Source organism: Stegodyphus dumicola, chromosome 3 (genome assembly GCF_044657685.1).
Source record: "Stegodyphus dumicola isolate Sdum_Otavi_A_Nest chromosome 3, ASM4465768v1".
In the NCBI taxonomy this organism is placed as follows: Eukaryota; Metazoa; Arthropoda; class Arachnida; order Araneae; family Eresidae; genus Stegodyphus; species Stegodyphus dumicola.
The window spans coordinates 244,255,305-244,274,098 of NC_140770.1; the positions used below are offsets into that span (position 1 = coordinate 244,255,305).

The 18,794-nt window shown below is 32.5% G+C and overlaps 1 protein-coding gene across 1 annotated transcript in view; it reads right to left on the reverse strand.

Moving 5' to 3' along the window:
- The window catches only part of LOC118181355 (kin of IRRE-like protein 3), an 832,813-nt gene that overhangs the window by 240,875 nt on the left and 573,144 nt on the right, over nucleotides 1–18,794 (reverse strand). Inside the window, exon 4 of the mRNA XM_085813987.1 lies at nucleotides 9,550–9,753. Coding sequence (XP_085670113.1) covers nucleotides 9,550–9,753 — 204 coding nt within the window. The remainder of the gene's footprint in view (nucleotides 1–9,549; nucleotides 9,754–18,794) is intronic.

The following is an 18,794-nucleotide window of genomic DNA, read 5'->3' on the forward strand; positions in this document are numbered from 1 at the left end:
AAATCAAATCAAATACTAAATACAAATCAAATACTAAATACAAATCAAATCAAATACACATTTAAAAACATAAAGGACCATGGTCTGATACTATTTATAATTATTTACATTACGCACTATGGCTATAGTAATGAGCTAACCTGTCGTAATGAACGACTTTAGGTTTAGAGTTCGAAGACTTACGGATCCGAACCACGACGTCATTCAGTCTGTTTAGGACCGTGTACGGACCATCCCAAGGTGACTGTAATTTAGGACTCAGTCCTTTTCGTTGAATCGGGTTCCACAACCACACCTTGTTTCCTTTGTTGGATCTATGTCTAGTAGCTCGCGTGTTGTATCCAACGACTTCATATAACAGGTAGACGGCTCACCGACAGAGAATTCGTCTGCTAGGGTGTCTCCAACATATACCACGTGACTAATGCTCTTGGCGCTCTTGGGGAGTGATAGCTTAAGCTGTTCATCGCCAGTTTGGCCCGCTTTTGATTTGGCAGGTAGTACTTTTTATTTCCGTCTGCTAGCAGTCAGCAGACAACGGCCTCGAATTAGGTTGTTCGATTTTTTACAATTATATTTAGATACTAGGTGTACCCGCCCGGCGTTGCCCGTGCATTTAGAAAATGCAGATAAGTGAATAGCGCAGGAATAGTAGTGTAGGACATGTAGACTGTCTCTCTCTCTTCCCCCCCCCCCACAAGCTACAAAAAAGAAATGAATTGTAATTAATCGATTTAATGTATCGTCAAAACAGCAAACTAACGCTAGAATAAAGAAATCAATTGTTACAATCGAACGTTATTTGAAAACAAATAATAATATCAGTGAGTCAAAAAAACCGTGATTAATTAATTATAAATAATTTTTTTAAAATTTTTCTAATTCAAAAATCGAAAATCGGGCTTCGAGGTCTGGTGGCCAGCCCCTTTGTGCTTCCGTATAAAAAATTCCAGGTCCCTGCGTGCGATAGATTTGGCTGGAGAGCTCGGTCAGACAGACAGACAGACACATTACACTTGCTTTTATTATTATAGATAACTTAACCCCTTTTTTCCTGAATATTTTATCTATATTTTTAATAATTGCTTTAAAATATTTGCACCATTGTTTAAGATGTTTAGGTTAAATAATTTTAGGAAGAAAATCTAAAATAAATAATAAAAAATTGAGATGGGAACTTTAATTTTTAATAACGTTAAAAAATTAATTGCACTACTGTTATAATATTTGAGAAGGTAAAAAAAATCTCTTTTAATTTTAATGCATTGCATCCTAAAGAGAAAAAGAAAATCACATTGTATTATATGTATTTATGCCATTGATTGCCTTTCTTTTCTTGAGATTATATTACTGGAACAAAATAATGCAATCTTAATTACTGATTTCCACACTCATGTGTATGTCAAGGGGGGGATCAATACATCTTATTAACTATAAAAAATATTTTATATTGAATATGTATCAAACGGTAACAAACTTCAACTCAGTATTTATTATTAGGATGAAAACGATATTACAGTTAAAAATTCTCTCACTCTCCTTTTTTTTTAAATACTATCTAAAATATGGTAAGTTTTTCACATCGCATTTTTTCAATTACAATAAATTTCTAACATCATCGTAGATGAGACAGAATTATAATCCAGATTATTTTTATTTTAATTGATTTTATAGAAAATAATGATAAAGCATTGAGCTTTATAAAAGTAATCTGATTTTTAAAATAATGCTGTTTTACTGTTTATGTTCAATGTTGCATGAATCAAGATCTTTAGCTTTTTTTTTAACAAAGTAAACATATCGCACAATCTTTTCTCAATAATTTAATGCTAATAATAGCGTTTTTCTTTTTTTATCGCAGGCAGTAGTTGTTTATGAAATCAAAACGCGTACGACTTGGCGAAAAAAGGTTAACGCCAATTGGCGCAGCTTTCTATTTCAACGGAATACACGGAAAAAAACATATAAAATTCAATTATTTGTAAAGGGTGATTCCAGTAAATAGTGTCACAGTATTTAATACATTTTGATGCTAATAATACATGCTGAAAATGTCATATACGGAGGCAATTTTCTTATACAATATGGCTGAAACTTTCCAACCAATTCAACAGAGATAGTAAAATGACAAAAATACTGAAAATAAAATAATAAATCATGCAGTTTTAACTTACCTATGAAAGGTTACAAGTCCTCCTTTCACGAAATTTTCTTTACATCCGTAGGCGCTGCAGCGAATAACCATTTTTACTTAAATTTTATGTGACCAAGCAGAGCAGCAGTCTTTCGTCCCATAGAAAGCAATGTAAAGTATTTCCGCACTTTCGGAATTCGCGCAGCAGTCACGTGACACTAATGTTGGAACCGGTTGAAGGTTGCAATACGCTCTCTACCAGTATATTATCTCGTTGGTTGTATCTGGTCTTCACTTTCTCCGTTGCCAAGTTGACTCGCTTTCGTGCAGAACGGTGCATCCCCTCAAACCGGCCCTGGACATTTTGGATGTGTTCCTCAGGCGATGAAGGCGCATCCGTACGGCGAGCAAACAGGCGGTCACAAGGCAGACGAAGGTCTCGACCGAAGAGCTTCTGAGATGGAGAATAGCTGGTAGTCTTGCGTTTCTTTTCGACCGTAGCATGATTTCGGCGGCTTCCCGAGCTGGGTCTTTCGGACAAGGCGTCGGCATTTCCAAGTGAGGATCTCTTCTGAGGATGGATAGTCATGTCACCAGATGCTGAAAGCAGTTTGTTGTTTTTCAAGTCTAAGGAAAAATTGTATTTCCTTAAAAAGTCCAATCCGAGTATGCATGGATCTGTGATATCCGCCACATAAGCCGTGTGATGGTAGGCGGCACTTCCAAACGTGATGTTTACGTTTAACTTCCCAGTTATGTCGATCTTATCACCAGACGCAGTCTGAAGGGTAACACAAGATGTCGTCCAAATAAGTTTATCTTTAAACTGTTCAGCTAAATCTTTCCTAATGATGGTAACATTAGCTGTGTCAATGATCATATCGGAAGGAACTCCATCGATATTCCCATTAATGGACATTCCGTTACTGTTGCCACTCACTGTATAAATTTTAAGCGCTTTAAAACAAGGTTTTTCATTATCTGACAACCTCCGTTCCTCGATATGGTCACTAATTTGTTTACTGCGTCGTTGCTGGGAAATGGTCTTATTTTCCGTACCTCGGGATGTTCTGCAATTTCTTCGTATGTGGCCTTCAACTCCGCAGTTCCAGCATTTTAGAATTAGTTTCTTTTCACTTATGTTCCGTCTCAAGCCACTGACTTGTCTGGTAAAATCATCTGCTTTATATTCCGTACCCTGGGGTGTTCTGCAATTCCGCCTTAGGTGACCTTCACTACCACATCTCCAACACCTTAGAGCCACTTTCTTCTCCCTCCTACTCCGTATCAAAGCGTCGACTTGTCTGGCTAAATCATCTAAACGAGCCATCAGTTGATCCACTGGCTCATGGACTCGCACAGCTCTAACTGGGTAGCGATCTCTATTAGTTGCTTGCTGGGCTGCCTCGAACTTCATGGCGTACAACAGAGCGCTTTTTATTTCCTTTACATCTGCCATTCGAAGAGCTTTCTGTATTTCAGGATCCCGGATGCCGTCGATGGAATATTGCAGCGACAGGATTTCTCTTGTTTCTGTCGGGCATTCCGAAAGGCGAGGTGGGACAGCCTTTCAACATCCGCGGCGAGCTCCTGAAGTGTTTCGGTAGGCTTCTGTTGACGAGATTTTAATTGGAGCCTGCTGTAGTGTTTTAAACACTTCTCCCCAAAGCGCAGCTCCAAGGCGCCGGACAGAGCTTCGAAATCTAACCTTTTGCTTTCGGGAAGAGTCTGAAGCATATCCGCTGCGTCGGCTCTTAAAGAAGCGGCGAGATGACAGGCCTTCGCTTGGGAATCCCATCCATTCGCATCCGCCACGATAGAAAATTGTGTTTTATACACTTGCCAGGATGTCTTCCCATCATATGTGGATAGCTTCAGAGATGGACGAGCAAGCATCGGTAAGAATTTAAAACCATCACTATTATTCCCTGCCGTCGCTACGAATTTCTTTAAAATATCCACTTCTTTGGCTACTGCAGAAACTCTATCATCAATTTGTTGTTCGATTTGGTGTTGGACGGCACAAACTCTTCCTTCAATTCGTTCCTCCACAGCAGAAACTGTCCCTTCTATATGTTCTTTTACAGAAGAAACTCTTTTTTCTATTTTTTCTTTCACCGAAGAAACTCTTTCTTCAATATGATCTTTTACGGAAGAAACTTTTTCTTCAATATGTCCAACTTTATTTTCAACTGCGTCAATTCTGCCTTCCATAGCTTCAAATTTATTTTCTATTATGCAAGTAATTTCTCTTTTTCATTTCTTCTTGACCAGCTTGAACGGCTTTCATTTCGTCCTTAATGGATTCCTGGCCCAATTTCATTTCTTCCTTAACGGATTCCTGGCCCAATTTCATTTCTTCCTTAACGGATTCCTGGCCCAATTTCATTTCCTCTTTAATTTCTTCTTTAAATGAGGCAAAGGCTGATATTAACTGCCTCAATTGCTCTTCCATCGCTCTTGTTATTGGCATTCAAACCCCACTCCTGACACCAAAAATTGTTGCGTGCGTACGGGTTCGTTACGAAATGAATGCACAAGTCCGATGAAAAATGAACAAAAATTTATTATTATCACAACAAAAATGGTTAAACCTTCTCAAATTATCATGCAGTATTACAATATCTCACGGTAGTAATCTTTTAACTACTCAAATGTCCAATAGAACGTAATTCAAAACAGCTAAAGAACGCTAATCCGCGAATTCGCTACAATCAACAAGAGCAGTTTTCTAAACAACAACAAACTAAGCAACTACTACAAACTGAGATGTTTTCCTCCTTTTATAAGATTTTAAAATCACGCGCTAGAATTTTCCAGTACTTTCTCGAAATCAAAAAGAGGTATTTATTTATTTAATGCACGCGCTGTTGTATTTTCAATTTTCCGGCTTAGCTTTCTTTTAATATTCGTCACGCGCTGCACTGCGCGAGAAATGAAACCATTTAATTTATAATTGAACTAACATTAGCTTTTTAAATACCAAATTCGTAACAATATTTTAACGCAAATATCCATTTCCATCGCTATCAAATGCCATTTAACGATGTTTTTGCTTGATATCTGTACGTAAGGACAGAATAAAGGACTCTTTTCCCCAAAAAAATTGTAAAACTAATTTAAAATGAATTCTGAAGAGAATTTTTCGTTGCGTCTGTGCGTACGTACGCATTTATCTCGCATAACTCAAAAACGATTAGCCTCAGAACTTTGAAATTTTCTATGTAGGACTGCTATAAACATGTAGATGTGCACCTTGTATTTTGGTTACAGTGGGCAGCACCAAAATTATATAAGTATGTGTTTATATATATCCATTCTGCTACTCGGCTCAGTGATCTCAGTTTCTTTATTCTTATATGTTTGTAAATTGTACATTTTTTGCTTTAAAAATGGTTGAATTATGCTGTTCTTATCTTCCGGTTAAGTGTTTTATGCCTTTAGTAAATCTGCAAGCAATATTTGTACAATTATCAACAATTTAAAAGTTGTTTAATTGCCGCTAAGCCTAATAATTTTTATCACGTCGGCGAGAAAGTAAGCATCGCAATAACAAAGATAACGCCTTCTTTTATTCTTTCTTAATACATTCTGGAATTTATTACAGGAAATTAGTGTTTAAGATTTATTTCATAATTTTCAACACAGACATTTTAAGTTTTTTTGTATTTTTGCCTTGTCAGTGAGAACTGATTTAGTTAATGAGAAATACTGAATCGTCTGCGAAAACTGACTTTTTTGAACCTAGGGCTAGAGTATCGCTATGATAAACAAATATAGTGAATTTTAAAGAGTGCATTTATTCTATTGAGGTTTGCGTGCTATCGCCGAAGTAGATTTAATTCAATCCAATAAGTTTAAATGAAATGCAAGAAAAAATGTGTATAATCTAATATTTCGTACAAGGATGTCATGCGGTGCACACATCATATTTTTTTAAGTTAAGTCTCTTCTCTTAACTAAGCATTTTAACTTCCTTGTACGAAGTAAAAGAAGTACTGTAATCGGGAACCGTTTTGAGTATCATATTCAAACGAAAATATCAATTTTGACCGCTCTCGAATGCATTTAAACCATGTTTTTGGGTGACATCTGTACGTACGGACAGAATAAATGTCTCTTTGCCCCCAAACGTATTGAAAAATAAATTTAAAGTGGATTAAGAATTAATTTTTTTCGTCACGTCTGTAGGTATGTACGTATGTATGTGCCTCGCATAACTCAAAAACGAATAACCTCAGAACGGTGAAATTTTCTATATGGGACGGCTAGTCCATATCGTTGTGCACTTCCCTTTTAGGTTGCAATCAGCCGCACTATATATATATATATATATATATATACACCCACTGTATTTGCCGCCTCTTGCTCAGGCCTTTTTATTCTTACATGTTAATAAACTGTGCCTTTTTGGCTTTGAAAGCTAATGAATTATGTTGTTCAGGTTCCGGTTAAGATTTTTTTATGCCTTTAGTTAATCTGCAAGCAATTGTTACAGAATCATCAAGAATTTAAAAGTTGTTTAAGAAGTATTAAGCCTAACGTAGCTCCCATTTATTTGCATTTGAAGAATCTTAGTAGAACAGTAAATTAAGCCAGTTTTTGCACCTTCAGTGTCTTTTTGCCGAGTGAGAACCAACAGTAAACTTGTACGAAATTTTTTAACTAGCTTAACTGTATTTAGCGTTTTATGTTTTTCTGTATCTTACAATTTTTAATGAAGATGTTCTGAGTTTTATGTATTTTTGATTTGATGTGAAGTGAGAACTGAATTGATTGAATGAGAAATTTATCTCTAATGAATTAAATCTAGTTCGCCGACAGCGCATAAGCCACAACAGAATAAATGCATTCTTTAAAATTCCCTCTATTTGTTTATCATAGCGACATTCTGGCGCTAGGTTCACTTAACAGTATTATATTTCGTTCATATTATAACTTAAAATGCACAAAATTTATATTATTTAAAGAATTATCTAATCGTTGCAACATGTTCTATTCAAATACTATAAATAAAGCTAGAACGATGTATAAAAGAAATTAAGCAAACAAAACTAAAAAGAAACAATTTTTCACAGACAATTGAGTACTTCTCATTCAATTAATTCATTTCTCACTTTGCGACAAGGCAAAAATACATAAAAAGTCAAAATATCTGCATTAAAAATTACGAAGTAAATTTTAAACACTTATTTTTAGGTTTATTTCTTTCTTTATTTTTTTAACTGAGAAGATATGGATTCAGGTTAATTAATTTATGCGGAGAAAGTTTAAATACAATGCAAAACTAACACAGCATGCATGTATTAATGCTCTATTAACATATTTTATTTCTTTTTCAGTTATGATAAGTTATTTTTAGAGAAATCTTTAGTTATGATAATATCGGGCGATAAATAATGCTTAAGATTTCTCTTGTCATCCAAACTGAGTCTTAGGGAAACTGTTTAGCTCATAAAATTTGAAATAGTATTTTTAATGTTGACATGAAAATAAATTATTTAAACTGGGTTATTCTTATTTGCCTCCATGCAAGTTTAAATTTGAAAAAAAAACAATTCTCAAATTTTGACAAAATGACTGGAGAAAAGTTGTTTTAGATTTCGTAAATCTCAAAGTTTATTGAAAAAGTTATGTTTCTGATGCTAAATAATTATAGCATCTAACTTGCGAAAGGAAAAATACGTTTTCCTGATAATGAAAAGGCAAAAGGATGCACTTAAAATACATTTTGTTGAAACATGCTAAGTGTTAACAATATTTGTATTATCTTCGGTAAATATATAAGTTTAACATATATTTAGAGTAACGCTTGTCAACTATTATTGATTTATTATTGGCATGAATGTTTCTTCTCGATACAAAATTGATTAATCTTAGACCGTTTGTTAATAGTTAAGGATATGTAGATCTTGTAATGGAATGCATAATTAGATGCCATTTAGCTACGTGTTCCACAAATCACTCAGTTTTTCAAGAGAACATTTTAGGTACCTATACTTAAATAAGGTACAAGTGTTTCGCTACCAACATTATGGTATGATTAGACCAATGTTGCGATCATCCGAAGAAACTCAGTTCGGGGGGTTAAGAAAGTTCAGTAAAAAAGAAAAATCCAAGAGTTAAAGAGTTTTCTCACTTTCAAAAACTGTATATTTCATTATGAATAATAATATAAATATATAATTAACTAACTAAATAAGTAAAAATAAAAACAAATAATGATAAATTCTTTGACAGCTAAGCAACTTGTTCCAGAATTGGATGTGTACATTGTTTTCTGTAGCTATTTTTATGCTTCTATTCTGAATATTCGATTCTTTTTCTATCAGAAAATTTCGGGAAAGTATTATGATATTTTGACTCTATAAAATATTTTATAACTGTATAAAATGTAACTCTATAAAATACTTTATAACTGTTTACTTTTACCTAATTGCGGAAAGAAATAAAATTAATTTATTATAAAATGTTGGCAATCTAGTTTTAAGCTTTCATTTACGCTAAAGTATTTATAATGAAAGGTTAAAAAAGAAATTCGATGTGAATGGACAGTTTTTCATTCGTGTATTTGTTAAAATGCTTATGAGTGAAATTTGTGCTAAAAATATCAATGTACTAATTCCTTTAAGCTGAATTGTAATAATTTATTATAGAAATCCATTTTCTGTACCTCGATCAGTTTAAATCACAGAATTCTGCTCATGTGTATCTGTTTAACTATTATTTAACTTAAAGTTTTTGAAGCATGATTTTGTTTTATGTATGAGCAACAGGATATATTTTCAGAAGTTAATAAGCTTAAAATCATATGTTATATATTTGTTTGGTTTATTTTTACGGTACTTTATATTGTAAGTTGCCTTTTAGTTTTATAAAACAGGATATCTCTTTAATTAATATTGTACTTCGAAAGTCACCTTTTCTAAGTTAATGCAGTGTAGAGTCATTAGGTTACTTTGATGCGTAGGAAACGTGAAAAATGTGCAGTGCCCTCCCTGGGACTCAAACTACGGATCTCTGGATACGCGCCGAGTGTGTTAACCATTACACAACGAAGGCATGTAGAAAGGAGGGAGAAAATACCTTATAGTAGTGATTATCGTAATAACTGTTCATCTTAGCTTTGGTAACTTAAACAGAGTATCAGCTCAGATATGATAAATACTTTTTTGCATTATAATTGTGGATTATCTGGCTAAAATAAGCTTGATCGAAGGAAAGATGGGCACAAATTCAGCAAAGGTTTTCTAAAAGAAATCATTCTTAATTTTCAGACACACACACACAATAATAATAATAAAATAAAATAAAATTAAAATTAAAATAATAAATCACAAATTTTTTCTTTTACAAAGAGTAATAAATTGTGAAAACTAACCGCCTGTAAGACTGAAGCGAATTAATGTACTTACAGTTGATATCCAGTGTCACAGAGGCTTCCACATGAGGTGAGATGTTGTTATTAGCTGCTTGACATGTCAGAGTTGCCATCAAATCCCGACGCTGTAGTTTTTCTATGTAAAGCTCATTTCGAGTTGTACCAAGAGATGGCGTTTCATAACTATCATCAATGATTCTTCGACCCCTCCACCACATCAGAGAGGGGGGAGGCTTACCTAAAATGAACAAAAAAGGAAAAATGAATTTGCAAAATTATTCCAAGTCAGTATAATTATAAGTCAGGTCAGCTTCAGATCTGCATATTTGTTTACAGCGACATGTAACTTACGTGAATCATATTTTTATTTATATAAATTCATGTGAAGATGTTGGAATAAAAACAAAAATTCATTTGAACTGATCTTAGCCAACGCTGTTGCATATTCGCCACATTTATATTAAACGGGAAGTTCTTACCTGCTTTTGGAGTGCTGGTGATTTCAAGGTATGTTAAAAAACTTGTACAGCATGTCACTGCACTAAATTTAATTGCTATTTAAATTAATTAATCTAAGAAATGTATTTCATATGTTTAAGAAATTTTTAACGCAGTGGTATTTTGTACAGCGCAAAAGACCTAATGTTAATCTTTCCGAATGAAAAATCTTGACTTTGAATATAAATGTCTAAAGATGCGCAATAAGCCAGCAAGCTCCTGACAATAGCTGAGTACCATAGCTTCTGACATGGCAATATAAAGCCATAAAGTATTGCATACTCTAACGGAGGAGAGTATCTAAAAAGAATCTAGCCATCACACAGTCCTTGTCATACTTGACAATACCGTCTCGCGTCCCTGCCGCTCCTGAACAGACCTCCGCAGAAACGGTGGTTCTATAGTCCTGTAAATCAGCTGTTTTCCTCTATACAGTCCACTCTCAACGTACGGACAGAGCGAGTGACCAGGTCGAAAAGCTGAGGGAGGGATGTCCGGCCTAATTATCCGCATAAGCAGGACAGCTCACTCATGCATTGTGAGACCCTTCTCCCACGTTGAGAGAGGGTCTATGGAGAGGTGTATAGATGCTCAAATAACAGCACTCACTTTAATCGGATAATGCAATATAATAGACCATCGCAAATTTGTGCTTTGTGAATTAGATGACTCTCTCTAAAACTAATCAATAGTTCTCAATACATATATAAATATCGTTACTGAATGTCATTTCTCTATGGAAGCCGCCTCCAAAAAAGTGTCTGTAATCGTGAATGGTTTTTCAAGGAAACCTCACTGCAGTTTTATATCCCAAGTTATTAAAAACTGAAGTTATTTGCAGCGGAATTTCTTTCTTAAATTATACTTACTCCAGGCAGAAAATTATTTAGTAAAACTTCGCGAAATAGCATATAATCTATATAAAGCAGAAACAGAAATTGTTTCTCCATCTTCAATTCCTTAAACCGAGAGAAATGCACTCTGCTCTAGGATGTCTGGTGTCATTGTTCGTTTCTCCCCTAAATCCTCAGTATATATATATTTAGAAAACGAGTGTCAGCTCTTATATAAGATAGGGGAGAAAACAAACCCGACAGTTTTCAAAAATGAATAGTACAGTAAATAAAATGAACTCGTTTTTATTCATGTTAATTTGAATTATAAACTGCAGTTTAATTAATAAAAAAAATACTAAAATAACTAAATAAACAACAACAACAACAACAACAACAAAAAAAAAACTTAAAGTCTTTAGATTTTATATTACGCTCATCGAGTTTTTGTTTGGTGTTTGTGTTACCTTTATTTATTAAATATTGTTGCGTGCGTACGGTTTCGTTATAGATTAAACGCACAGATCCGATAAAAAGTTATAAAATTTGTTCTTAGCACAAGAAATAAAAACAAATTGCTGGAATTTTTCCTCAGAGGTATTCGTACAACATCACGCAATATAATCAGTAGCTATATTTTAAACTACTAAAACGAAAAATAGAACGCAAACCAAAGCACAGGGAAAGCTAATTAACCTCACCGCGAATTAGCTACAATCAACAACAACTAAGTAAACAATTGAAATCAGATGTTTCTTTCCGGCAATTTTAGAGCTTTTTAATCGGGCACGAGAAGGTTCTGGTAATTTCTGTTTTATCGCGGTTTCTGGAAAGCAAAAGAGTAGAATTACGGTTACAGCTAACACAGTGGTCAATTACATTTATTTAAATTTAAATATTAATTAAGATATATCTATCGCGTGCTCTTGTATTTTTACTTTCCCGGCGTAGCTTTCTGCTAAAAATATGACTCGTGCTGCATTGCACGGGGATATAAAACAATTAAAATTATAATTCTACTAAAAATAGCTAACTAAATACGAAATCCGTAATAATATCATGTACTTCGCACTTCAAACATAAAAGTCAATTCAACAGTAATATCATAAATTAATTTAAGAACTTCCGATACACAATCTCGCGCTCTGGAGATAAAAAATGTTTTTTTTCGTACAGTTTGCCATTGCTCGCTTTGAAATCGTTGAGTTTGTTAATCGAAAATTCGTTAAAGTTTTACAAAATATGAAGTAGATATTCAAATTCGAAATTAGGGCTTCCAGATGACCATATTCAGATTGAGGATTACGCTATTAAAAAATTGATGGCTCTAATGGCTCTAGATACCGTTGTTTACAGTGCCTGGAGCATAGAAACATTTATGCAAATTCTTCATTATTTAATTTCTTTACATACAACACAAGGAGATAATATTTGAAGGCAACAATTTGTAAAGTGATATAGCTTTTTAAAGGTTTCAAAGCAAAATGCCAAAACGAAATTAATAGCCCGTCTAAGCTAACGCGCTTTGGGCTAAAGCTAATTGTAGTACAGAAATGTAATTTCAAACTAAATGTTAAAAAAGACAGAAAATCTGAGAGGTTTCAGATTTTTAACGTCGGATCAGAAGATTTGTTAATGCATTTCATGCTTCGCTGAGTATCACGATTAGAAGAGTTCTCCTGGACTCACTCCTGCTAACACAATGTTCTTCGTACTTCAGCTTTATTATTAAACATCGCTTACTCCAGATAAAATACAAAAGCAAGACAGAAATTATGATAGAAAAAGTATGTTATTGTTGTAATTGACATAATTGTGTTTAGATTAAATAAAAGCATGCTTGCTCTGAAAATAGTACAAAGAAACTTTACTCAGAAAAATGCTTTTTAATGGTAGCCGTTACTTACTATCTCTTTAAAAAATTCTAATATTAATATAAATATGAATTTTATTTATTTCTGATTGGTTACTATGAAATTTTATCAGACCACAGTATAAAGAAATATCCATTTAAACTAGCCTTTTTCTTGTATTTCCAACTTTAAAGCTTTAAGAATTGAAATTTTGCCAAAACTTTTCTATTAACAGTTTTATAGTTCAATGTTATGAAAACGGATGGGCTCATCAGATGGTCTGGAAAAAAATTAACGCTATAACGTTTGCTAAATATAAAAAACATAAAGCATAAAATGTATTTATCCTTTTTGTTCAAATGCATACCCCCTTCAAACTGAAAAGGTACTATCTTTATCGATTTTTAAAGCAAAGTATGGTACGACTTTAGGGTTAATTCCCTCAGTTCCTGATGTCAAAGAAAATGAGCGAAATTCCATTAGTCAATGACAGATTAAAACAATGAACAGCGAAAGTATTTTTAAAATTCAGTATGAAGAAGTATTACTTTTAAATCAGAGCATATTGCTATGCGATATACATGTAGTATGTTTGTGAATGGATCATTTGCTAAAGGTACGGAGAAAAATTTGCAATGAATAGCTTCATTCTGTTATTAAAAGTATTAAATTTATTTCTTATGAATTTTCTTTATTCAGAAGATTAGTAATTTCGCTTTTATTTTAATGTTCAGATTCGTTTCTGATTTTCGTGATTATTCAGCCCTAGAAATTTTGTTCCAGCATTTTAATTATGTAGGTAGGTCCAGGATTTTCCGTCTTAGATAACAAAAAATGTTTCGCAATAAATTACGCTTACATGTACATAAAGGCAGTACTAAGTAAACAAATTTAAAAATTTTGTTGGGGCAACAGCACGCGTTTTTTAACTGTTTCCTCTGATCAGTTTTTTGACTAAAGACGATCTTAATCTCTAAGAAATAAAACAACTCTTGGATAATGTGTGTGCTGACTCTTCTCCTTCCAATGTGAAAGAATGAGTACAACAATTTCGCATGGGCCGAGAATCTCTAGAAGATATTTTTTTTTTTTTTTTTTTTTTTTTTGTTTAAAGTCATCCTGCGGGGACAATGCTCTCGCATTGATGTATTGAAATCCGGGTGCATATTAAGTACAAAACCAAAACATCAAACAATTTTTGCTAAAACAAATATATATTCATAAACGTATATAAGCATTCAAGAAGTATATGTGCGCTGTGTGTGTGAGTGTGAATGTAATGAAAATGATGTAGGAATGTTGGAAAGCGAACTGCATAATTACGTCTAACTGTTTTGTGCTATCTACATGTAGATCTTCACATAAACAAAATCTCAACAAAATGGGTACCCCGCCTTGTAAACTAACTCAGCTATTCAATAAGAATTAAAGGCTCACTGTAATTCAAAGGCAACAATGCGAGTTTAAGGAGCTTGTTCACTTACAACTCACATTTATCTCCAAGTGAATATTACTTGTTCTCGAAACCGAAATCTGATCCTCGCGAAAAGAGATTTAATGATGAAAATGGCGTGAAAAATGCAGTTATGGAACACTCTGACGACAAACATTCAGATAACTCTTGCAGGAGTATGGATTTGTTTATCAAACGAAACAATTTGACTATTTCTTTTAAAAGTACATCAAGCTGTATATTTGTGGATGTAGTTCGTATGTGCCATTAATGTTCTATGTACATGCGTACATAAAACATTGTTGGCATATCATTTTGCCAGTCCACTGGATTTTTTTCTTATAATTTAGTAACGAAATCTGGCAAAACGTTTGTTCAAGCAGATCATGCAAAAATGTCTCCCTTGCAAAATTTATTTACAAAAATATATATGCACGGTTTACATTTAATTACTCTTATGTATGTACAACATATATACGTACGCAAAAATTTCAAATTTGCAATTTTTATAACATCAACAGGTGTAAGAAATATCATCATTGACAGTAATAATGTCATTCGGTATTATAATTTTGAGCTGAAATCCAGGTGTATATTAAGTACAAAACCAAAACATGAAACATATTTGCTAGGACAAAATATATTCATAAAAGTATATACGTATTTAAAAAATATATATGTGCGAGTGTGTATCTGTGTGTGAGTGTGAATGTAAAATGAAAATGATGTAGAAATGTTGTAAAGCTAATTACATAATTACGTAAAACGTAAATGTTGAATTCGTAATGATCAGCAAACTTGGCAGCCGGGTCTGATTAAATAATCATTTTTATTTCACTTGACATTGCGGCTAAAATTCACTTGGAACTCTAATCGTGCCTATTTAAGAACAATAGTATTTTTGATACTATTGCGATAGGAAGAAAAGCAGAAAGCCAGCGTCTTAATGGCAAGAGAGCTAGAAGGAAAAGTGCGCAGTATCCAATATGGCAGCTTATTAAGAGAAAGTTTTGGTTTAAGTTCCAAATTAGTTATGCAATCAGCGTTACTAAGCCATATTTACGGGTAGGTCTAGACATGACGTACTAGAGAGAAATTTGTATGCGTAGTAGATGCTAAGAGAGAAAAATGTAAATATCTAAAAAAGAAACTAAAACATTGCTAATTTAGCGGTTTATTAGAAATTTATTTTCTTAATTTATGTTTAATACATATATATATATATAGATAAAAAAAACACAAAGATTTCAGATTTTAGCGATCACCCGAAAGGCTTTGTTAATGTTTTTTGCGTTTTCGCTGAGCTCAGAGTCTACCAGCTTGCTGTAGCAATCATTCGTACTACTATTTTTTTTTGTCTTTTTAATTTCTTGCACGAAGTAAAGAAAGTAGCGTAATCGCGAAGAATTTAGGGTATCATATTAGAATGAAAATATCAATTTCGTTTTTTCTCGAAACCATTTGAACAATGCTTTTGTCTGACATATGTACGTGCGAACAGAATGAAGGACTGGTTTTGTAAAAAAGGACTGCAAAATTGACTTAAAATGGATTCTAAAGAGATTTTGCCTTGACGACTGTACGTGCACTGTGCCAAAAAAAGGGGGGGCTGTTTTATATCTCCCGTTCTACTGGGCCGATTGACAAAATTCAAATTGCGCTTTCTATGTCTCAAAACGCGACATAGGATACAGATTAGACTTATATATAGCTTTGTTCTCACATAGATATTTTCACACAAAATCGGACTTTTACTGAAATGACATACCAATTTTTTCATTTTTCGATTCTACGACTCAATGTCCGCCAAACTGTCAAGTTTTTTAAAATTCGCACGAATTTAAAAACTTAGCTCGCAAAATTTTAGCTCCTCCATGTTAATTGAATTTGATATGTATTTATTAATGTCTCTTTTTTTATTAAACTTACTTTTTTCTTCCTTTCATATTTCGAAATTTACGTTCATTCCTAATACAATTCGTCTATTTTTGTAATTTGTTTTTAAAAGTTGTATTTATAAATAATTTTTATAAATTTTTCGAAAAAAATTTTGAATTTTAACCAATGAAATTATGGCGACATCTTAACGTAGATGTATTTTTCAGCATATATGCAAAAGGTTAGATATTTTTATTCAAAATTTACTAAGATATGCGTGAATTTGCATTTTGGCTCGTTTTGAAATTTGGCGTATGTATTATAAGCGATAATAATGAAAATGTGGTTTACAAACTTTGTTAAAATTATCTGAAAGTATGAAAGATTACTTTTTCCGATCGTACAAATGAAGAAATAGGAAAGAAAAATAGGTTGCTATTAATTGAGAAGTTCGTCAAGTGAATTATTCTTGGCGCAAGCTGAAAAAAATTCGTTAAGATAAATTTTCAAATTTCTCACCTAAATTTAGAATATTTAACATCTAGGCATAATTTGAGTCGTGGAATAGTAATATGGAAAAAATGGTATGTTATTTCAGGAAAAGTCCGATTTTGTATACAAATTCCTATGTTAGAACAAAGCCATATATAAATCTAATATATATCCTAAGTCAGACTTTCGAGACATGGAAAAAGCAATTTCAATTCGTGAATCGCCCAAGTAAAACAGCAGATGTAGAACTGTGTTTTTTTTTCCCCGCAGTATCCCGCAGTAAATATGAATGTATCTTCTATAACTCAAGAACTAGTAGCCATAGAACGTTAAAATTTTGTATATGGGACTTCTATAACATGTAGTTAGGCACATCAGTTTTTCGTTGCAACCGCTGCAACAATCCTATATCTATATATATAATGCAAGGGCATCTATATATATAATGCAAGGGAAGGCAAGGGTTTCTAAATTACTTTGGATTTATACTCTTAATTACTTTAGCAATAGAATGAATAATTTTGTTTTTTAGTCGATTTGCTTACTAAATTTCTCGAAATTCTTTTATAGTTAAATTTCCTTTTTAAGCAATTCAATACTTTTGGTTTTGAATAATTCTTTACACATGTCAATATGGATGACGAAACACGAGTTGAGTGATTAAAAAGTTAAGTTTGGAGGCAACTTTTCCTTGAGAAGGTCTGTCTCCTGCCTGCCCAACAATTATTCACTTTATGCAAATTAATTTAGTCTTAAAAGTTTTTTAGGATTAATTTTTTGGATTATTAAATATTTTTTCATATTTTTAGATACTCGCTCGTAATTTACATATGCTTTCTGAATTTGGATGATATTGCAAATTAATTCGCAACAATAATGAATATTTTATTTGTATACAGTTGAATTTTCATAATTTAAAATTTAAGTTATCTTTATATATATATATATATATATATATATATATTCCCACTCTCTTACTTGGCTCGGGAAGCTTAGTTTCTTATTCTTATATGTTGGTAATCGTGCATTTTTTTTGCTTAAAATGTGATTAAAATATGTAGCTTATCTTCGGTTAAGGTTTTTATGCAATTAGTTAATCTGCATGCAATAGTTGTAGTATTATCAACAATTTAAAAGTTGTTTAAGTGCGGCTAAGTCTAATTTCTTTTTAACCATAGAAACCATATTTGTCTACATTTGAAACTTATCATAATAGCGAATTAAGTCAGTTTCTGCACCTTCAGAGTCTTTTTGCCTAGTGGGACTGTTTTGTGCACCGAAAAATCGGCCTTGTTGTCCGCTAACGGAAATGGATGTTTTTGCGTAGAAACTCTAATTTAAATTGTAAAAAACATTTTTAATGTATTTGTTTTAAATGTATTTGGTGTTGTATGTTTTTCAGTATTTTACAATTTTTAATGAAAATATTTTGAAAGATATTATGAGTTTTTATGAAATTTCGTTTTGTTCTCAAGTGAGAACTGAATTAATTGAATGAGAAATATATGTAATAAATACAGAAAAAATATGTAAATTTAATAGATCATACAAGAAAAAGATGTGCTATCCGCATTAATTTTTTTAGCTTATTGTTTTAAGTATCATTTTCTTTGCCCTTACACCTTACACTATTCAACAGCAAAATTATACAAATTTTAAAACAGTACAGAAGGATATGTTTATGATTCCAGATGCAATGTTCAGTGTTGGCAAATATTTTTCTCATTTTTCAGTATTTTATCTGTTCATAATATCAATGATAAGTTTTTTAGTAAGATGGAATATAAAACTTTTTTTTTATTCTTTTTATTATCAACGTTTTGTGTGCTAACTTTATTTATTAAATAACACATTCTTCGCACTCAGCAGCAAAATTATAAAATATTTAAAACTAGCATATGTTAAGAAATTCCCTTGGATAGTTTCGCAGAGGTAAAATTCATACCATGTTGCCAATGCTCTGTACAAAAAATGAGACAACCGATAAAAATATATAACGTCATTCTATGGAACTATTGAATATTTTTAATTAGATAGATCGTGAATTAAATGTATTTTATTAATTAAATCAATCCGATACAAAAGTAAAAAATGAATATTCTCAAGAGCTGCATTTATTGCTTTGAAATAGCTTAGTTTGTTAATCCACTAGAGACTGATTTAATTTGAAAGGTAAATATCTTACATTTTGCCGAATGGCACCAAACTGGAATGAAAAGTGAAACGAAGCATTTATAGTAATACCATGCAAAATTGTGTTTCAAGACTAATA